This window comes from Aquarana catesbeiana, linkage group LG03, assembly GCF_042186555.1.
Source record: "Aquarana catesbeiana isolate 2022-GZ linkage group LG03, ASM4218655v1, whole genome shotgun sequence".
Taxonomy (NCBI): domain Eukaryota; kingdom Metazoa; phylum Chordata; class Amphibia; order Anura; family Ranidae; genus Aquarana; species Aquarana catesbeiana.
Genome location: NC_133326.1, coordinates 80,764,626 through 80,784,467, shown reverse-complemented (window position 1 = coordinate 80,784,467; position 19,842 = coordinate 80,764,626). Strand labels below are relative to the sequence as shown.

The 19,842-nt window shown below is 43.2% G+C and overlaps 1 protein-coding gene across 5 annotated transcripts in view; it reads left to right on the top strand.

The window, feature by feature from the left end:
* WDR72 (WD repeat domain 72) overlaps positions 1–19,842 on the top strand; it is a 501,920-nt gene that overhangs the window by 170,668 nt on the left and 311,410 nt on the right. For all 5 annotated transcript variants that reach the window (XM_073618748.1, XM_073618747.1, XM_073618749.1 and 2 more), the window contains one exon: positions 3,273–3,468. In XM_073618748.1, coding sequence (XP_073474849.1) covers positions 3,273–3,468 — 196 coding nt within the window. The remainder of the gene's footprint in view (positions 1–3,272; positions 3,469–19,842) is intronic.

Sequence of the window (19,842 nt, the reverse complement as noted above, 5' to 3'; positions counted from 1 at the left end):
AACCTTAGGTACTGTATACAGTATATCATGCCTCTGTGTTGGTTTTTTTTTTTCATCCTCTAAGTACCTTAGTCCTGCAGCACTGTTGTGTGGTCACATGATCTTTCCTTGTCTGTTGGTACAGTATCTGCAGGGAAATATCTTTGGGAGGGGCTTCTATTGCATGTTCTTTTCAGTGTGAGTCTGTGTCTAAAAAAAATTTCAAGAAATATGATACAGCACTGCGCTACAACAAACTAAGTAAGCAGCCAACACACCCGTAGACTCAGGGAGAAAAAAAAACCCAACATGTTTCAACTAAAAAAGTCGTCTTCTGGGGTGTCACATTTCTGTCGTTTATGGTCCATTCATCTACCAGGCTACTGGGTCTAATTGATCTTCCTGCATATACAGGAAATACACCTGCATACCATTTATACACTGCTATCACTGACTTTTTCTTTTTGGTGTTATGGACTCTATATTTGATTTTGCCTTTGATGTTTAATTCATCTAAACACACATATGTATTATTCTTTCACTAGTCACTGTCATAAGTGCTCACATGAGATGTTTATGATTTGAATAATTTATGTTTAGTTTTTTCATACTGTATTCACATAATAGCGCCACACTGTGCATTTTTTTGTTGAGTCTGTGTCTAGCCAGTCATGATTGGTGCTGTGCCAGTCACATAACTAAAAAAGAAAAAAATTAAATATCAAAAAACTGTTTTACAGCTCCCTATAAAGCCATATTGAGTGTCAAATATGAATTTTTGTGCATTAATATGATGTAGGCATAGTCAAAGATTGACACTAGCTTCAATTTTGTTCAGATGACATTTGCATCAATGGCTCTTTTTTTACTTTACAGGTATTAGTAATTACATTAGATATATTTAATACTGATTTATATTAAAACTAGGCATTTTGTGAATTTCTTAGTGAATGTTATCAATCAGCATATTATATCTCACCCACATAGTGTTTAGCAACACTGCTAAGAGGACGTGCTGGAGAAGGAAAGGAGGGGGTGTCATTTACCACTGTGTATATGCTCACAAGTATGACTCTATAGTCATGTGGACTGCGCAGATAAGAAAATGGAGGAAATGAACAGCTTAGAAGGAAACGGAAATTGAGCATGCTCTGAAGAGGACACTGGTCTAGACAATCTCAACTTGCAATAGGAAACAGAGATGATGAGAGAGACAGTTGAAAGCAGGATCAGCCAGGAATATTTCACTTTACATAAAACAAATGGCTTTGTGAGTATGTGTCAGGTGTCAGACAGGCACACTGACATTATCCTGTAGCATATTTTGTGAAAACTTAGGAATTCCTATTGCACTCAATGATGGCAAGTAGTCCAGGTGATGAAGCAGCAAAGCAAAGCCCAAATCATGATGTTCCCTCTACCATACTTCACAGTTGGAACAATGTTTTGAAGTTGTTAAGCTGAGCTCTTTTTTTGTACCATACATGATGCTGAATATTTCTCCTGAAAAGTTCACTGTCTGTTTCATCAGTCCACAAAACATTTTCCCAGTAGCCTTGCCATTTGTCAAGGTGCTCTTCTTCTTTTTTTTTTTTTTTGGAGAGCAGCAGCGTCCTCCATGGTGTTCTGCCAAGGGGAACCTTGTCTGTTCAAAGAATTACGAAGAGTAGACTCATGAACAGGGGTGTTTGGCAGTTCCAGAGATGTCTTCAAGCCTTTAGCTGTTACTCATGGGTTCTTCTTTCCCTTATTGAGGATTCTGCATTGTGCCTTGGGAGTCATTTTGACTAAGTGACGACTTCTATGAAGAGTAGCCACAGTACTAAACTGTCTCCATTTTTAAAAAGTTTGTCTACCTGTCGACTGTTGGATGCCTAAAGACTTCAGAGAGCTGCTTTTTGCAAGGCATGGTTCATGTCAGCTGATGCTTCTTATGAACAGCAATCTTAAAATGTTTAAGTGTCTTTTATCAATTAAAGTACATTGTAGCTCCAAACCACACTGTGACAGACCTATCCAGGACAGTAGAACAGATGTTGAATATCTTGGAAGATTTGGAGTTTCTACCTGTTCAGGAATGGGAGCTGGACATCACCTACATAAACAGGATTAGCGTGCTGTTTATGTTGATTGATGCTTAGTTACAGTATGTTAATTGTATTCCTGTCTACACTTTGCATTGTATTTGATTAAGTGATCTGGCTCACCTGATCTTGTGTGGTATATAAATTATGTGTCAGTTTTCAATAACGTGAGTTCCAGTTTACTAGTGTTGTCTAGTCCTTGGATGCTCAACTATACCTGGTTCCTGGTTCCAGACTGGAGGAAGCTGTATCTTGACAGAAGCATCCAAGCTGGCTGCTGGACGTTCCGTCACACACACTTTCAAACTAATTTTTCATTAATTGGATTCCTTTGAATGTATCTCACCAAAAATGTAATCTCTGATGCAGAGGATACCTTAAAATTTGACTTGTAGCTTAATGCAGGGAAAAGCAATGAACCATTCACCAAGGATGATACAAACTGTGTGGGAATTCTGTACAATGCTACTAGTTTGCCATGTTGCAAAGAACTTTTTAGGCTTCATGCACACAAGGATGTTAAAAACGCAACTGTTAAAGGCATTTGATGGGGTTTTTTTCTGCCTCTAAACACCCCTCTATGTTAGCCTATGGAGGAGATTTACTAAAACTGGTGCACACAGAATTTGGTGTAGCTGTATATAGTAACCAATCAGCTTCTACGTTCTATTCTCAAAGATAAAATGAACAAGCTGAAGTTAGAAGCTGATTGGTGGTTGGTCATTGTACACATGGCGATTACAGGAATTTAGGGGTGGGAGCATTTAAAAGGCAGGAAAAAGCCATCACCTTTGCATTCAGCAGAGGAGTGTTTTGGTGGAAAAAATGCATTTAAACCTGCCTAAACAATAGGAACGTTTAGAGCTGGAGCATTAATTCATTACAATGGCCGGAATAAATTATTATTATGGCCAATTAAATTAATAAACTCCCAAACATTTGATGCACCTAAACACGCTGAAACGCATTTGCAAAATGCAGCTTTAAACTCATTTTTAATGGTAATTTATAACAAGCCATCAGATTTTAGTCTGCCGCAGTCCAACCCATGAAAGACATATTTTATTTGTTGAATGTTACTGAACTTTTCACTGGCCCTTGTTTTATTTCATATCAAATGAATGTGATACAAGCAAATAATATTTACAATTAGGTCAGATAAAGATTTCTCATTAAAAACATTACTCTTATTGTGTTTTTCATACATAGGTAAAATTGTTCCAGACCATCTATTGCATCTGCAGTGATAATTCAGTGGCACTTCTGAATCTGCAGGATCGAATATGTTTTTTCCATGCCAGAAAACATCTATTTCCTGTGAAGACCATGAAATGGCACCCTGTGGAAGAGGCTTTGGTTGTTGGTTGTGAAGATGGCTCAGTTTACGTTTGGGAGATCGAAACTGGTAATTCTATATATAATGCAATGTATTTAAAGTAAACCTGTGATAGAAATTCATACTTCACAATATTTAATATGGCACATATTAACATTAATAAATCACATTTTTATTTTAAGAAAAAAATAAAGGTACCTTGTGCCAGTGCTCCACATTTTGAAAAGTAGTGAACTCTCTACTCGGTGCTTACTATAGTAGCTATTCAGCTAAATATAACCTTTATCCTAGGTTCAAATTTGTGCGAACACAGACATTGCATGTGATTTGCACCCGTACTGCGGGGCCGATCACATGCGATGTCTGTGCAATGCGAGTTCAGCCATACAGTTGTATGGCTGAACTTACATTGACTTCACTAAAAGGTGCAGGGACTTTTTTTCCTCTGCACTGAAATTGGATTGCATGGGTGTTCTCACCTATGCGATCTGATTCCTGTGCGAGCTCACAGTTCTCACTGCGATCTGTGAACCGATCTGGGGGTCATTAACAATGTATTGACACCCACAGCGGTTTGCAGAGGGCAGTGTGAACTGCCTGCTGTAATTGTGCTGGTTCCCTCATCACGCAAGTGTGAACCTAGGCTAAGCAGTAGTCCAGAATATAGATATTAACACATTTGCCATCAGAGCATTTTATTTTTTATTTTTTGCACACATGGTAAAATTTGCATTTTGACTAATGAATTGCTTAAAACCCCCAAAGCATTATATATGCTTTCCTAAAGCAGAGACCCTGTAGAATAAAAGACCATGCGCCCTGCCCCCATGCACCCGGTGGCCTTCCTATCCATGCGCCCTGCCCCTTTCAGGACGCCGGGCGCATGAATTACTATAGGATAGGCAGGGGTGTGTATTTTGAAGCACCTGATTAGAGCCAGAGGCTCTAATAGACTTCAAAATAGGGTGGGCCTGGGACGCAGAGCACTGCGTCCCGATCCAACCCTGTTGTGTGACGATAGCGAATAAATTTTCGCTATGGTCACACTACAGTTCCTCCCCACCAATCAGGAGGCAGGTCATGAGACCTGTTTCCCAATCGGCTAAAGCGCCAGGCACACCACAGCAGCCTGCACAGAAATAAGTGCCGGGGCCGCCGCTGCCTGCATGAAGGAGAGCACACCATCGCTGCCTGCATGGGGGAGGAGGAGGAGGAGAGGAGAGCACGACACCGCTGCCTGCATGGGGGAGGAGGAGAGGAGAGCACCCCTTCGCTGCCTGCACTGAACCAGTAAGTGTCCGACCTCCAGGGGGGTGGGGTGTGTGCTGGCAGCTGTCAGTGCTGCGAGCCCCCGGCCGCTCCTGATGCAGGGGGGGTGTATCAGTGCTGCGCTGCACTATGCCGTGGGGGGGGTTAGTGCTGGTTGTTTGCCGCCCCCAACAGAAAAGACCACCAGCCGCCACTGTTCAGAATGCATGCCTAATGCTCTCTTTTCTCCTCTCAGTAATTTGTATGTAGCCAAAAAAATGCCCCCCCCCCCAATTTACTGATAGAAGATATGAGTTTCGCAACTTGAAACTGGAGATGATCAATTTTTAAGGGAGAATTAAGGCCAAAGCATTCTTGCCTATATTTCTCCTGTGGATCACAGGAGTGCAGTTCGTTCTACACTCCTGTGACCTGTTTTCAGTTATCAGCGAGTTATAAAACCCACTACTGGCTGATGTTGCTATACAGCTCAGATCCAGATGCCTGGACCAGCAGCTGGCTTAGCCTCTCAGCGAGCCACTGGGAGACTGAGCCAGCCGCTCCTGCCTCTCCACAGCCCAGCACTCCAGTGAGAGCTGGAGGGTCAGAGAAAGGAGATGGTACCTGAAAGTCCCTGGCTCTCTGCTCACTAAAGACCGAGAACTGAGCGCCTAGTTCTCAGTCCTAGAAGCAGTGGGGGACACATGCAGCATCATACCAATGCGTCATCCACCTAGGTGAGCATCATTTTTTTTTAAAGAACCCCCCCATGGTTCCCTTTTAAACTTCAGTAAAGAGGCTTTAGGAGCTAATATTAAAACAACTCCATTACGAGCATGATTACTTTATTAGTATATCACAACCTAAATGTGTACAAAAGTGTTCAACTATATTCTGTGCATTGTCTGGATTCTAGTGTTCTTGTAATATTAGGATAATGTTCTCAAACTCCTCCATAATAAATGTGTGAACATAAAAAAAAAACATACAAAGGGATGTTATGGTAATTAGAGTATTGCAGTGTTACTAATCCCACAACAGCAAAAACAGTCTGTATATGCAGTAAAACATACTCAGTACATTATTGTGGCATTCAGAGATATCATCTGTGTTGTGTGTGTATATATATATATATATAACATGGAAACCGAACAAAAAGATATATCGGACTGTACAGGCCACACAAGGAGCAAACAATTCATACTGTAAAATCATATGATTTATTTGATAACAGAGATAAAGAGTCCCCCAGCCCCCCAATCCCTGGCATCAGGTGGATGGAATACATATTGTAAACTGATAGTAGGCTTCCTATATTCACTTTTCCCTCTTTTTTCCCTTCCCTTTCCTTCCCTTCCCCCGTTTCCCCTCCCTCCCCCCCTTTTCCCCTCCCTCCCTCCCCTCTTTTTCCACTCTCCCCCCCCCCCTTTTCCCTCCCCATTTTGACACTATGTGCCTGAAACAGAAATATATTTTTCATCTTTTTTTTAGATGATATCCCTTATAGATATACATTGGTAGGATGGGTGTTATATTTACGTTTTTCTCCATAATTTGTGAACTATCGCGTTTTACTCCACATTTTGGATGAAGGTTTCCCTAGATGCACCAGCGCCTGCCCAGGGAATTACTTTGCTGGTGCTATTCTGTGCTGATGTGGGTCCCACACAGTGAATGCATGGCTATAAGATTTATGAATAATGTAAATCTATGGATAGTATGTAAATGTTGTTATTGTTTCTCCCTGGATGAGTGATGTAGGGTTTTCATGAGCCCTAATGAAGCAAAAGTTGGCAAAACACATCAGTACATGAAGACTCATTGCATCAGCGTTTATCCTTGGTGTACAAAACTACACAGTGAATCCTATCAGAGTTTAGTAACACTTTAATGTACAGGCAGGGTAACGTCAAGCAGTGCAATATTACCCAGTCCATTTTTTCTTAATATCTGTACTCTAACAGAAAATATCCTTGGTGCTCACTGCCTCTTGCTCCAGGTCCTTTAGCACTTCAATACAGGGCATTTTCACCCCCTTCCTGCCCAGGCCAATTTTCAGTTTCCAGCGCTGTCGCACACTAAGTGCTAATTGCGCGGTCATGCAACACTGTACCCAAATTAAATTTGTATTATTTTTTCCCAACAAATAGCTTTCTTTTAGTGGTGTTTGATCATCTCTGCAGTTTTTATTTTTTGCGCTATAAACAAAAGAACAGCGACAAGTTTGAAAAAAACCACAATATTTTTTACTTTTTGCTATAATAAATATCCCCAATTTTTTTTTAAAAAAACAATTTTTTCTTCAGTTTAGGCTGATATGTATTCTTCTACATATTTTTGGTAAAAAAAAAATCACAATTAGCGTATATTGATTGGTTTGTGCAAAAGTTATTGTGTCTACAATATTGGGGATAGTTTTATGGCATTTTTATTATTTATTTTTTTTACTAGTAATGGCGATGATCTGTGATTTGTATCAAGACTGTGACATTGCGGCGGACATATCGGACACTTTTGACACGATTTTGGGATCGGTGACAATTATACAGCGATCAGTGCTATAAAAATGCATTGATTACTGTATAAATGTCACTGGCAGGGAAGGGGTTAACACTAGGGGGCAATCAAGGGGTTAACTGTGTTACTTAGGGAGTGATTCTAACTGTAGGTGGAGGGAACTCACAAGGGGAGGAGGTGTTCCTCTGTACTGGGAACACATGATCGGTCTCCTCTCCCCTGACAGGACGTGGATCTGTGTGTTTACACAGATCGGCTCTGTTACCGGGCAATCACGGGTGCCCAGCGGAGATCGCGGCTACCGGGTACGCGCATCGGTTCCTGAGTGACGGATGTCATTTGACTATGGGCGGGACCTGAAGTGGTTAACACTGCTTCCTCCAAAGTACTAAGGGAGTGTGCTGCCTGTGCCCAGCCAGGCACAGTATAGTGGGGGTGGCACAGGCTCTTGCCACAGTCAATGAGCAGCTGGAGGAAGGAGAAGGGGCGAGGCTTACTGCCGGGGCTATAAGTTTATATATGTAAGGAGACTCATCCACAGAGCCAACAGGGAGCAGGCATGGAAAGTTGTCTCCATGGGTCCCTATAAGGGAATGGAGCCACCCGCAGACAGAGAGGAATTTTCTATGGAGAACGGGAAAGCAGCCACAGCATTTATTTAATTAGGGTTTTGTATCACTTTAAGGAGAGACACTCTGTCTGTGCACCTCTATATAGGTCCCAAAAATGGTCAAGGTTTGTGTAAAGAAACAAACGTGGGAGAGGCTGGGCAGGTGTTTAGACATAGCTCCCAACTGTCCCTGATTTCGAGGGACTGTCCCTGATTTGGAGCAATGTCCCTCTGTCCCTCTTTCCCCCTCATTTGTCCCTCATTTTGTTCTGATCCATATAGCTGTATAAAAAAATGCACTTTTTATCTTTCAAAAAGTGTTTCCCAGTGCTAAACCTTTCTTCCAAATTGTAAATTGCTGCATTTGTACATTTTAAAAGCCAATATAAAGGAATAGTAGTGGTAAAAAAAAGCCCTTGTGGATTTAATTAACCGTTTTTTGGGAGTTAATTCTCCTTTAAGGGGGTGTGGCAGGGGGTGTGCCGCATGCCTACATACATTTGCTGGGAGGTGTCCCTCATTCCCATCTCTAAATGTTGGGAGGTATGGTTTAGATGTTTCAATTAAAATGACAGTATATGCACCTGGGCAGTCATTTTATGCTTGTTGTGATCTTTTCAGGTTGGCTTGGCCTCCATAGGAGTGTGGGTGATAATCAGGGCCGTCTTTACTATTGATTGGGCCCTGGGCAAAAAAAATTCTTGGGCCCCCCCCCCCCCATGCAAATTGTCTCTCCACCCCAACATTCTAAAAAACAAAACACACACGTAAACTTATGTATTGTATTGTAACTGTACTGTCTGCCCTCATGTTGTAAAGCGCTGCACAAACTGTTGACACCATATAAATCCTGTATAATAATAATAATAATGATGGGGGGAAGAGATAGAGAAGTCCAGGATTATGGGTGGGGGGGGGGGGAGATACGGGAGTCCAGGATGATTGGGGGGGAGAGATGGGGGAGTTCAAGATGATGGCGGGAAGGGGGAGATAGGAGTCCAGGATGACACACGGGGATTGGGGGTGTGTACTTTGAGGTGTTTGTATCATGCAGGGCACAGAAAAAAATCAGCACAAGGGGCAGTACTTGCATATCCTCCTCCCTCCTGCAAAGTTACCATCTATTGGTCACCTCTGCACATCACTTTGCTTACCTCTGCTCCCTCATCCACAGCTCATCTCTGTACCCCCCTCCACCCACAGCTCACCTCTGTATTCCACGTTCACGTCTGTACCCCTCCATCCACAGCTCACTTCTGTATTCCCTGTCTACCTCTTTCTCCCCCCCCATACACAGCTCACCTCTGTACCCCTCTATCCATAGCTCACTTCTGTATCCCCCATCCACCTCTGTACCCCCCCCCCCATGTTCACCTCTATATCTTTCCGTCCACCTTTGTACCCCCCATCCAACTCTGTGTTCACCTCTGTACCTCCCCATGTCCACCTCTGTACCCCCCATCCATGTTCACCTCTATATCTTTCTGTCCACCTCTGTACCCCCCCATGTCCACCTTTTGTACCCCCCATCCACCTCTGTAGTACCCCTCATCCACAGCTCACTTCTGTATCCCCATCCACCTCTTTATCCCCCCATCCCTGTTCATCTCTATATCCTTCCGTCCACTTCTGTACCCCCCCACCCCCCTCTGTACATCCCCATGTCCACCTTTGTACCCCCGTCCACCTCTGGGTTCATCTCTGTAACCCCCCTCCACCTCTGTACCCCCCATGTCCACCTTTGTACCCCTCGTCCACCTGTGTTCTCTACTCTGTACCCCCCTCCACAGCTCACTTATGTATCCCCCATCCACCTCTGCATCCCCCATCCACGTTCATCTCTATACCCTTCTGTCCACCTCTGTACCCCCCCCCCGTCCACCTCTGTACATCCCCATGTCCACCTTTGTACTCCCGTCCACCTCTGGGTTCATCTCTGTACCCCCCCCATGTCCATCTTTGTACCCCCGTCCACCTATGTTCACCTCTGTACCCCCTCATGACCACCTCTGTACCCCCTCACCACCTCTGTTCCCCCGTCCACCTATGTTCACCTCTGTACCCCCTCATGACCACCTCTGTACCCCCTCACCACCTCTGTTCCCCCGTCCACCTGTGTTCACCTCTGTACCCCCCATGTCCACCTTTGTACCCCTGCCACCTCTGTACCCCCCATGTTCATCTCTGTACCCCTTCCACCTCTGTACCCCCCCATGTCCACCTCTGTACCCCTTCCACCTCTGTACCCCCCATGTCCATCTCTGTACCCCTTCCACCTCTGTACCCCCAATGTCCATCTCTGTACCCCTTCCATCTCTGTACCCCCCATGTCCATCTCTGTACCCCTTCCACCTCTGTACCCCCAATGTCCATCTCTGTACCCCTTCCATCTCTGTACCCCCCCCATGTCCATCTCTGTACCCCTTCCATCTCTGTACCCCCCCATGTCCACCTCTGTACCCCTTCCACCTCTGTACCCCCCATGTCCATCTCTGTACCCCTTCCACCTCTGTACCCCCAATGTCCATCTCTGTACCCCTTCCATCTCTGTACCCCCCCATGTCCATCTCTGTACCCCTTCCATCTCTGTACCCCCCCATGTCCACCTCTGTACCCCTTCCACCTCTGTACCCCCCATGTCCATCTCTGTACCCCTTCCATCTCTGTACCCCCCCATGTCCACCTCTGTACCCCTTCCACCTCTGTACCCCCCATGTCCATCTCTGTACCCCTTCCACCTCTGTACCCCCAATGTCCATCTCTGTACCCCTTCCATCTCTGTACCCCCCCATGTCCATCTCTGTACCCCTTCCATCTCTGTACCCCCCCATGTCCACCTCTGTACCCCTTCCACCTCTGTACCCCCCATGTCCATCTCTGTACCCCTTCCATCTTTGTACCCCCCATGTCCATCTCTGTACCCCTTCCATCTCTGTACCCCCCATGTCCACCTCTGTACCCCTTCCATCTCTGTACCCCCCATGTCCACCTCTGTACCCCCCATGTCCATCTATGTACCCCCCATGTCTACCTCTGTACCCCCCATGTCCATCTCTGTACCCCCCATGTCCATCTCTGTACCCCCCATGTCCACCTCTGTACCCCCCATGTCCATCTATGTACCCCCCATGTCTACCTCTGTACCCCCCATGTCCATCTATGTACCCCCCATGTCCACCCCTCACTTCTGTACCCCCCCCCATGTCCACCCCTCACTTCTGTACCCCCCCCCCCATGTCCACCTCTGTGCCAGCAATTCTCTGCAGTCTGCACATATGGATCCCCTGCCCCTTCTCTCCACGTTGTTCTTTCTTACCTGGTCACACGGCGGTGCAACACAGTCTCCGCCTATCAGACCCAGCACACAGCCATAAAACTTCACTCGGCTGTGTGCTACACAGGTCTGCCAGGCGGGGGTGGGGGCGGGAGGAACACAGAGTGCCGCTCTCGCTCTGTCATTGACTCTGGTGCTCAGCTCCTGACAGAGGGAGAAGCGGGACGAGCGGGCACAAACACATGAAGCCCGCAGCTGTCCCGCTCTCCTGTATAATTAATGTAGCCGCTTGGGAGAGCAGGGGGGGGGATCGGCTCCCCCCGCTACTCCGCAAAAACTGCGGGCAGCGCAGGGCTTAAGTGGCAGCTGCTTTGGGCCCCACAGCAATGACAGGGCCCAGGGCAACTGCCCCTTTTGCCCTGCGTTAAAGACGGCCCTGGTGATAATGCCTGTACATCTGTCCCTCCTATGCCTATGAAAAGCCTTACTACAGGCAGGCTAATAAAAACTGACTGCTGACTGGTTGCTATACATCCACAGTCTACAGACTTGCTATTGCATATACCCAGCAGTCTCATAATGAAAAAGTATGTGCACTGTTACACCAATAAAGAATAAATGACATTAAATAATGTACACACAGAAATAATAAGGTAAGCATGTAACTGAATATTATACTTCCAATGCTTTTCACTAGAACAAAAGCTGGCCAGTTTGCACCTAGATCTGCTTGTCATAAGCAGTATCTGTCAGATGCTCCATTTGACCTTTGTAGTTAGTGATTCTGTCTGTCTTCTGGACTTGCTCTCTGCCATAACTGCTCTTAGCGTAATTGTTTGTTTGTTCAGTGACAATGAGTGGCAGATTGAGTCAGCTAAGATGGGTACGGTATTTTCAAGAGCAAGATAAAAATCAGCTTTTTTTTTTTTTTCTCTCTCCTACCGAGGAATTTAAAATTAATTGGCTTTGAGCTACTCTGGGAATTAATACAACCCCAATTCTACCAGATTCATATCTATTCCAGAAGGGGGAAATGATGAATTATGATTCTGCTAACTGTGGTTCAAGTTTTCCTGGCTAACTTATAAGGAACTCCTATGTAAAATTGGCTTTTCCTGATCTATAAAGAAATAAAATAAAAATAACAATTGTAAAATATATTTACTAATATTTTCATTTTTTTATATGAAATTATACTTGCTATATGTTCTTTTTTTGAGGCAAAATCAACGTTGTCAATTGAATTGGTTTAAATTTCCTCAGTTGAAAACTTCTTGTGATCATCCGTAATCGGAATGCCAAACCAGTTACATATCAATAAATGTTTGAATAAGTTGTATATTAAAGGAGAAGTACAGGGAAAGCTCGTTTGGCTGTATTTCTCCTATGGATCACAAGAATGCAATTCGATTTGCACTCCTGTGACCCGTTTTCAGCAGAGAGTGGGCTGGAGTCCGCTCTCTGCTGACGTCACAGAAGTCAGTCCAGGCGCCGCATCATCCCGACAATGGAGTCTGGATCCGCCAAGTGCCTGGACCGAGACCCGACTCAGCCTCTCAGTGAGCCGCTGAGAGACTGAGCCAGCCGCCCCCACCCCTTCCATCGCTCAGCACTCCAATGAGCGAGGAGGGAGCAGAGCGGAGAGTGATGACTGACAGTCAGCAGCTCTCTGCTCAGGGAGCTGTCAGAACTGAGTGATTGGCGGTGTCCGATCGCTCGATTCTCAGTGCAGAGGTGCTGGGGGACAGATGCAGCATCGGACCAAAGTTGCATTCACCTAGGTAAGTATTAATCTAAAAAAAAGCCCAAACCCATACTTCTCTTTTAAGCATTGTTTAGACATGTCAGTCACACACCATGTATCACCTTCAAATACCCCTTTCACACTGAGGCAGTTTTCAGGCGTTTTAGCACTAGAAATAGCGCCTGTAAAGCACTGGAAAACTGCCTCCCATGCTGCCCAAATGTGAAAGCCCGAGTGCTTTCACACTGGGGCGGTGCGCTTGCGGGACGTTTGAAAAAGTCCTGCAACCAGCATCTTGTGGGTGGGTTGGGAGCGCTGTATACATTGATATGAATGGGCAGCACTTCCGAAGTGCCTGAAAAGCGCTTCCGAAGCACCGCAACACGGGCGCTTTTAACCCCTTGTACGGCCACTAGGGGGGGTTAAAAGCGTACCGCTAGCGTCCAAAAAGCGCTGCTTAAACACCGATAAAGCGCTGCTAAAACGAGCGGCACTTTAGCGATAATGCTCGGGTGGCCCCAGTGTGAAAATAGCCTAAATCACGTTGGCCACAAGTTATATATGTTATTAAATTGTATAACTTCTAGGACACTGCCAATTACTTGCCGAATGTCATCTATTCTCCTTATTGTATATGACTCTGTACTCTAACATCTATGTCATGTTGACACTCTTTTTGTACTCTTGGATAAATTTGAGAAAATTCCAATAAAGTTTTTTGGAAAATCATTTTCTCAGTTATTTGTTGGCCTATAGCAAATGACAACAGCTTTATCAACAGCTCAGTCGAAGAATTATTTAAAGCCAAAGTCACAAACTACAAATGGTAAAGTGCAGTCAAAACAAACAGAAAAAAACAGCACAAGGGACATAACTTATAGTGTATAAAATATGTTCCTTGTGCTGATTCCATCTGTTAGTTAAAATCTTCCTCCATCCTGCTCCCCGTCCCCTATTTCTGCAATCTTCCAGTGCAGTGGAGGTTAATACAACTCACAGGCTCTTATCAAGAAAGCTTGACTATGACCATCCTTTTTGTCATATTATAGCCAGGGCCGTCTTTAATATTGACTGGACCCTGGGCAAAACTGCTAGAGGTTACAGCACACATTACAGCTCACTGATTAGTTGCTAGAGGTTACAGCACATGATTTCTGCTTTTTGATTGGTTGCTAGAGATTACTGTGGATATGACCTCAGTGGGGCATGTTATACATATCAATGCCGCTGGCTGCCCCTATTAACATATGAATGCCGCCAAATTTACATATGAATGCCGGGAATTTACATGTAAACACAGGGTCTGCAGGTGAGCCATCTTTATAGAACAATAGGGCAGAGCTGGGTAGCATTAGTAGCAGCACTTCACACTGAGATATTGGGACACAGCACAGGACTAAAACTTCAAGGGACGAGGGAAATTAAACCAGGATAGTTGGCAAGTATGAGACAGCTGCTTTGAGCCCCACAACAATGACAGGGCCCAGGGCAGCTGCCCCTTTTGCCCTGCCTTAAAAACCGCCCTGATTATAGCTTCTATGAAGGGGACACAATCTATGAATGGAAGAGGCAGAGCTATCAATTAACTGTTGTCCTTCATTCATTGATCAGTTTCAAGTTCCATTTCAAGTTTGAACTCATATTTGATACATATCTGTTATTCTTCCAACGTCTCCAAATAGCTTTTCTGCCTGTAAAACTCAGACATTTTGCAGGAGAAATGCTTCCGACAGTTCCCTCAGAGTTATGACAGATTCACATACACTTTACCGACACATACATGAATCTGTCGCAAGTTTTACCATTTGTCACACTACCGCAATACAGGTTTCTAAAGAGTATCTGCAACACTCTTTATGAATTCCTGGTGTGTTTTCTGTAGTTTTCTACTGCGTTTAATTATCACCCATAGAGAATACACTGATGGCCACAGATGGAAAGACACTGTGGAATGTTCAGAATACAGAATGTAGTCCAGTAGGCATAAATTGATTTTCGAATTTACAGTTTTGTAGACAAACAGATTTCAGATTTTTACTTACAGTATATTTTGTTGTAAAATCCTGAACAATGAAAGGAGCATTTCAATGATAGACATGGACAGAATTATTGCAATGGCCACTGGCCATCATGAATGTCAATTTCCCACTATTCTTGAACATCTTATTGACTAACAAATAAAATAACTAATACAACAATCAAGAGGGATTCTCAAATCCATGAATTGGTTGAAAGTTGCTGCATCTTAAAGTGATTGTAAAGGGTTTTTTTTTTGTTTAAATAACAAACATGTTATACTTACCTGCTTGGTGCAAGGGTTTTGCACAGGGCAGCCTCAATCCTCCTCTTCTAGGGTGTCCTGGTAGCGCTCCTGGCTCCTCCTCTTTATCGGGTGCCCCCATGGAGAGCCGATTTCCATGGGGGGGCACCCGTGCGGGCGCACTCATGAGTCCTGCTGCTGCATCCATTGACACAGACAGCAGGGCTCGACCCTGCCCCCAGCTCCCATGTCACTGGACTTGATTGACAGCAGCAGGAGCCAATGACTCCTGCTGCTATCAATCTATCCAATGAGGACACGTGACAGTGGCTGGGCTTGTGCTCGTTGCTGGAACGATCGGGCTCAGGTAAGAAGAACAGAAGGTTTTTCACTTTAATGCATAGAATGCATTAAGGTGAAAAAACCATAAGACTTTACAACTCCTTTAATGAGAACTAGTTACCAATTAGCATTTGTAATAATGGAGATCTTGTTATAATAGTGCAGCCTTACCACTTTTGTTTACTTGTGTACTCCCTCTGTCATAGCAGAGATGTCAGGCTGTAAGACTTTCCTGCATTTTTTCTGATATTGAAGCTGTTCTTCAGTCTTCACAAAATAAAAAAATGACAAAAGGACACTCCCCTGTCCAAGGATCCCATACTGCCCTCAACTGGCTGGTTCTTCACCGGTCTTCGGGTCCACAGCACAGGCATGCATGGAAGGGAAGCCGCCTGTGAGTCCTTGTGGCTTCACAGTCTGTTTTCTACTGCGCATGCGTGAGTCATGCTGCATTTTCTGAATGGACCCGCAGCCTTCTGGGACCCGTGATGTGTGGGAGAGGAGAGGGGAGAACTTGCTCTCCGATTGTCTAAGCAGTTGGAAGTGGGTGCGGGTACCTGCTAAAACTAGGCATCCTCAACACCCCCCCCCCCCAAAAAAAAAAAAAAGTGGGAGGGGAGAAAGAGGTGCTAAAGCAGAACTTCCCTTTTAGGGGGAATTCTGCTGTAATGCTTATAACAGACACGCAAAAACTTTCAAAAGTAAATTCAGGATTACATGAAAAAATCTAACTTAACTAGAAAGAAAATGAACTTTGTTAAATGACACGTTATCCTCTCTCAGCAATCCAGAGTATCAGTAAACCGTCATGAGCTCACAACACATGGTCTGACAATAGGCTTTCATTTCTGCACTTCTAGAGAAGATAATACTGTATAAGGGAATAACAGAAACCCCCTCTATCCCTTAGAGATTAGACTGCAATTTTATACCAATTTTAGGATGCGTTCACACCAGAACACGGTGCTGGAAACGCACACAGGATTAAAAACACACTGGGTGTGCAAGCTGCTGCAGATGTAAATGTATTCCTAACAATGCCCCAAATGAAAATCGCAGACGCAGTACGTTTGTCTGCACCAGATCGCATGGTACTGCAGTTCCATGTAATCTGGTGCAGTATATTTTTGAAAAGTACTGCTACTACTACTTTTGGTGTGATTCAGTGCAATTTCAGCCCATTTTTATTAATGGGCTGAAATGGCACTACACTGAATTACACAGGACCAAGGACTGTGTTCCTGTGCAATTTATGTGTGAACCACCCCTTGAAGCCTAGTACACTTCTATTTTTTTTCCCATTCAACACAGCAGTTGGAGCCATTGTACTAACAATCCGATGTTAGTACAGCGATCTCTCTGCTGTTCTATTGTGTTCTGATAGCGGGATGGTCCCCCCGCCAGAAGCCCCCGGTCGGTTGCTGGTTTTCCAGCATACTCGACCGACAAAAGCCTTCTTCTGTTGGACCGGGTGCCATACACACGGGCCAAATGGCCGCTTTTTATTGAACCAGCCGATGTTGCCCAACATTTGGTCCCTGTGTACTAGGCTTTATGCCCGGTACACACGATCGGACATTATTCAGACATTCCGACAACAAAATCCATCAGATTTTTTCCGATGGATGTTGGCTCAAACTTGTTTGAGCCAACGGTCGCACAAAGTTGTCGGAAAATTCAATCATTCTGAACGCAGTGACGTAAAACACGTACGTCTGGACTATAAACGGGGCAGTAGCCAATACCTTTTGTCTCTTAATTTATTCTGAGCATGCGCGGCACTTTGTGCGTTGGATTTGTATACACACGATCGGAATTTAAACGATCAGATTTTGTTGTCGGAAAATTTTATATCCTGCTCTCAAACTTTGTGTGTCGTAAATTCTGACGGAAAAAGTCCAATGGAGCCCACACACGATCGGAATTTCTGACAACACAATCCGATCGCACTTTTTCCGTCGGATAATCCGACCGTGTGTACAGGGCATAAGAGTGGATATTAAAGCTCTTACAAATATCCAAAGGTGACTGTATGTGACTATGATTCTGTATCAAGCACAGATGTACCAACTATCAGGGGAAAGGGGGGAGGTCAGGTTTGCATGCTTAGTGCTCTTCATTAATCCATGTGTATACAGACCCTATTGGACTTTGTAGTAAGATGAGTATTTTTAACACAGTGTGGTTTCCTTTCTTTTTCTTCTTTACATTGATATCCATGTTAAAACCCATCTCCAGATCTCTCTGTCCAATCTTCTTTCCCCCTATATCCTTTGAAGCACCCCTACATCCTTCTTATCTGTATTTGCCCCCCAGAATTATCAGGGTGTAAAACTGTCCTGTTTTCTTCCTGAGTTTGGTGCTCATAATTAGACATGTGCACTGTCGAAAAATGTGTTTGTCTTCATTTCATTCCTTTTTTTTTTTTTTTGTTTTTCTGGTCGTTCGTTATCGCAATTCATAATTTTGTAAATTCAAAAATTCGTAAATTTGTTAATTCTTAATTACGAAAATTCGTAAATTTATAAATTTGAAAATAAGACAGAAAATCTGGAAGAATAACTAACTAACTAATAATAGCTAACTATTAAATATAGCTATTGGAATTTCCTTTCAAATTTGGCTGTTAGTGAACGTAGCGCATACGAATTTATCCAAAGTTACGAAATAACGAATGCCACATCTAAACAAATGGAACGGCTCGAATTAATAATAATAATAATAAAACATTTTTATTATTATTATTATTGTTATTTATTATTATTAATTCATTATGTTCCATTAGTTTAGATACAGCATTCAATATTTCGGATAATTCGTAACTTCGGATAAATTTGTGTTCGTTAAGTTCACTAACAGCCAAATTTGAAAGGAAATTCCAATACCTATAATTTAATAGTTAGCAATAGTTAAGTTATTATTAGTTAGTTATTATTGCAGATTTTCAAATTTTCGGGTGTTTGAATTCTCCAATTTCCAAATTTCCAAATTTTACAATTTTCGAATTTACTAATTTTCGAATATTCGAATTTATGAAAATTCTGAAAAATTTGTTGAACGGATTTTTGTTCGGATATTTCCGAATTAACAAATTTGTCGAAATTCGTTTAAAAACTAATTCGGAACGAAACAAATTGCACATGTCTACTCATAACAGACATTCAATGAACTGTCAAAAGTGCTGTCAAGATTACATAAAAAAAATGGGTGTACTGTACTAACTATCAGGAGGATCAGGGATTTGTGCTAGTGCAGGCCAAAATGGACTTTGCTTTACAATGTTTTTAACATTTTTCATCTACAGATTTCTCCATCAAACCTTTTCTGCCTCTACCCCCCTTGGAGCACCCCTGCACCCTCAAAAAAAAAATAATTATATATATATATATATATATATATATATATATATATACATACACACACACATACTGTTTTCTCCAGGTGTCTTCTATCCTGACGTCATGGGACCTCTCAGTTCTCCAGGGGTGGATGGGTCATGGATGCTGCAGAGAGCAGTGTCACATATTGATATGGCACCTTTCTCTGGAGCACATTTAACCCAAAAAATGTCTTGATCGGAGAACAGTAATTCAGGGATAGCCTCGGAGATGAGGAAAGCGGCTGGGAAATTATCTTTCTTTTTTTTTTTTTCTTTTTTTTTTTAAAGTTGGAGTTAAGCTTTTAGCAGTGTATTATATAATTAATTATGTAGATAATTTCTAATCCTATACATAAAAAAAGTACTTAATTCTAGTCCAGCTAATATTTTAGGATGTTTAAGGATGTGTTTAACTATATTTAACTTTCAGCTACACTTTTCGAACCCAAATATTCAGAAGACTAAAACTTTTCCTACAGTACTGTGGTCATGTGGCTAGTCTTTTGTCTGTGAGCCATGCCGCTGGCTTCCTTTTGTTTCCATCACTCTTTGTCTTTCACCCGGCATAGTCATCAGTCAGAATTAGATTTGAGAAGGGATGTAGACCTAGACTGATAAATTCTGCAGGGGCTTTTCAGCTGCTGGAGGCTGGGACGTTGCAGGGGTCAAGGTCACAGTGGTCAGCAGCAGCATGTATTTGAAATACGCTGTGTTTACCCTTAAGGCTCATATATGTGCAAAGCTTTGTAACAGGCTTGTGAGTGTGGCCTGCAACGTTAACCCTTGCCACACGCCTCAATTTACTGCACCATCTTTTGTTGTGGTGGTCGCTCTGTAATTGAATCTTGTGTTCAATACATCTGTGCCAAAAACATGGAACAATACATTTTTTTTAACTTAAATTTGCTTTCTGTATTATTGTATTTACTAAGCTTGGATTGTTGTTGTTATTTAACCAAGATCCAATTGTATTTTTTGCTTTATCAATTTCAAATAATCATACCTTCGACTGTATATATTTCTTCATTTAAACATGGGCAGATCTGTCGCTGAGGATAATGGTGACCAA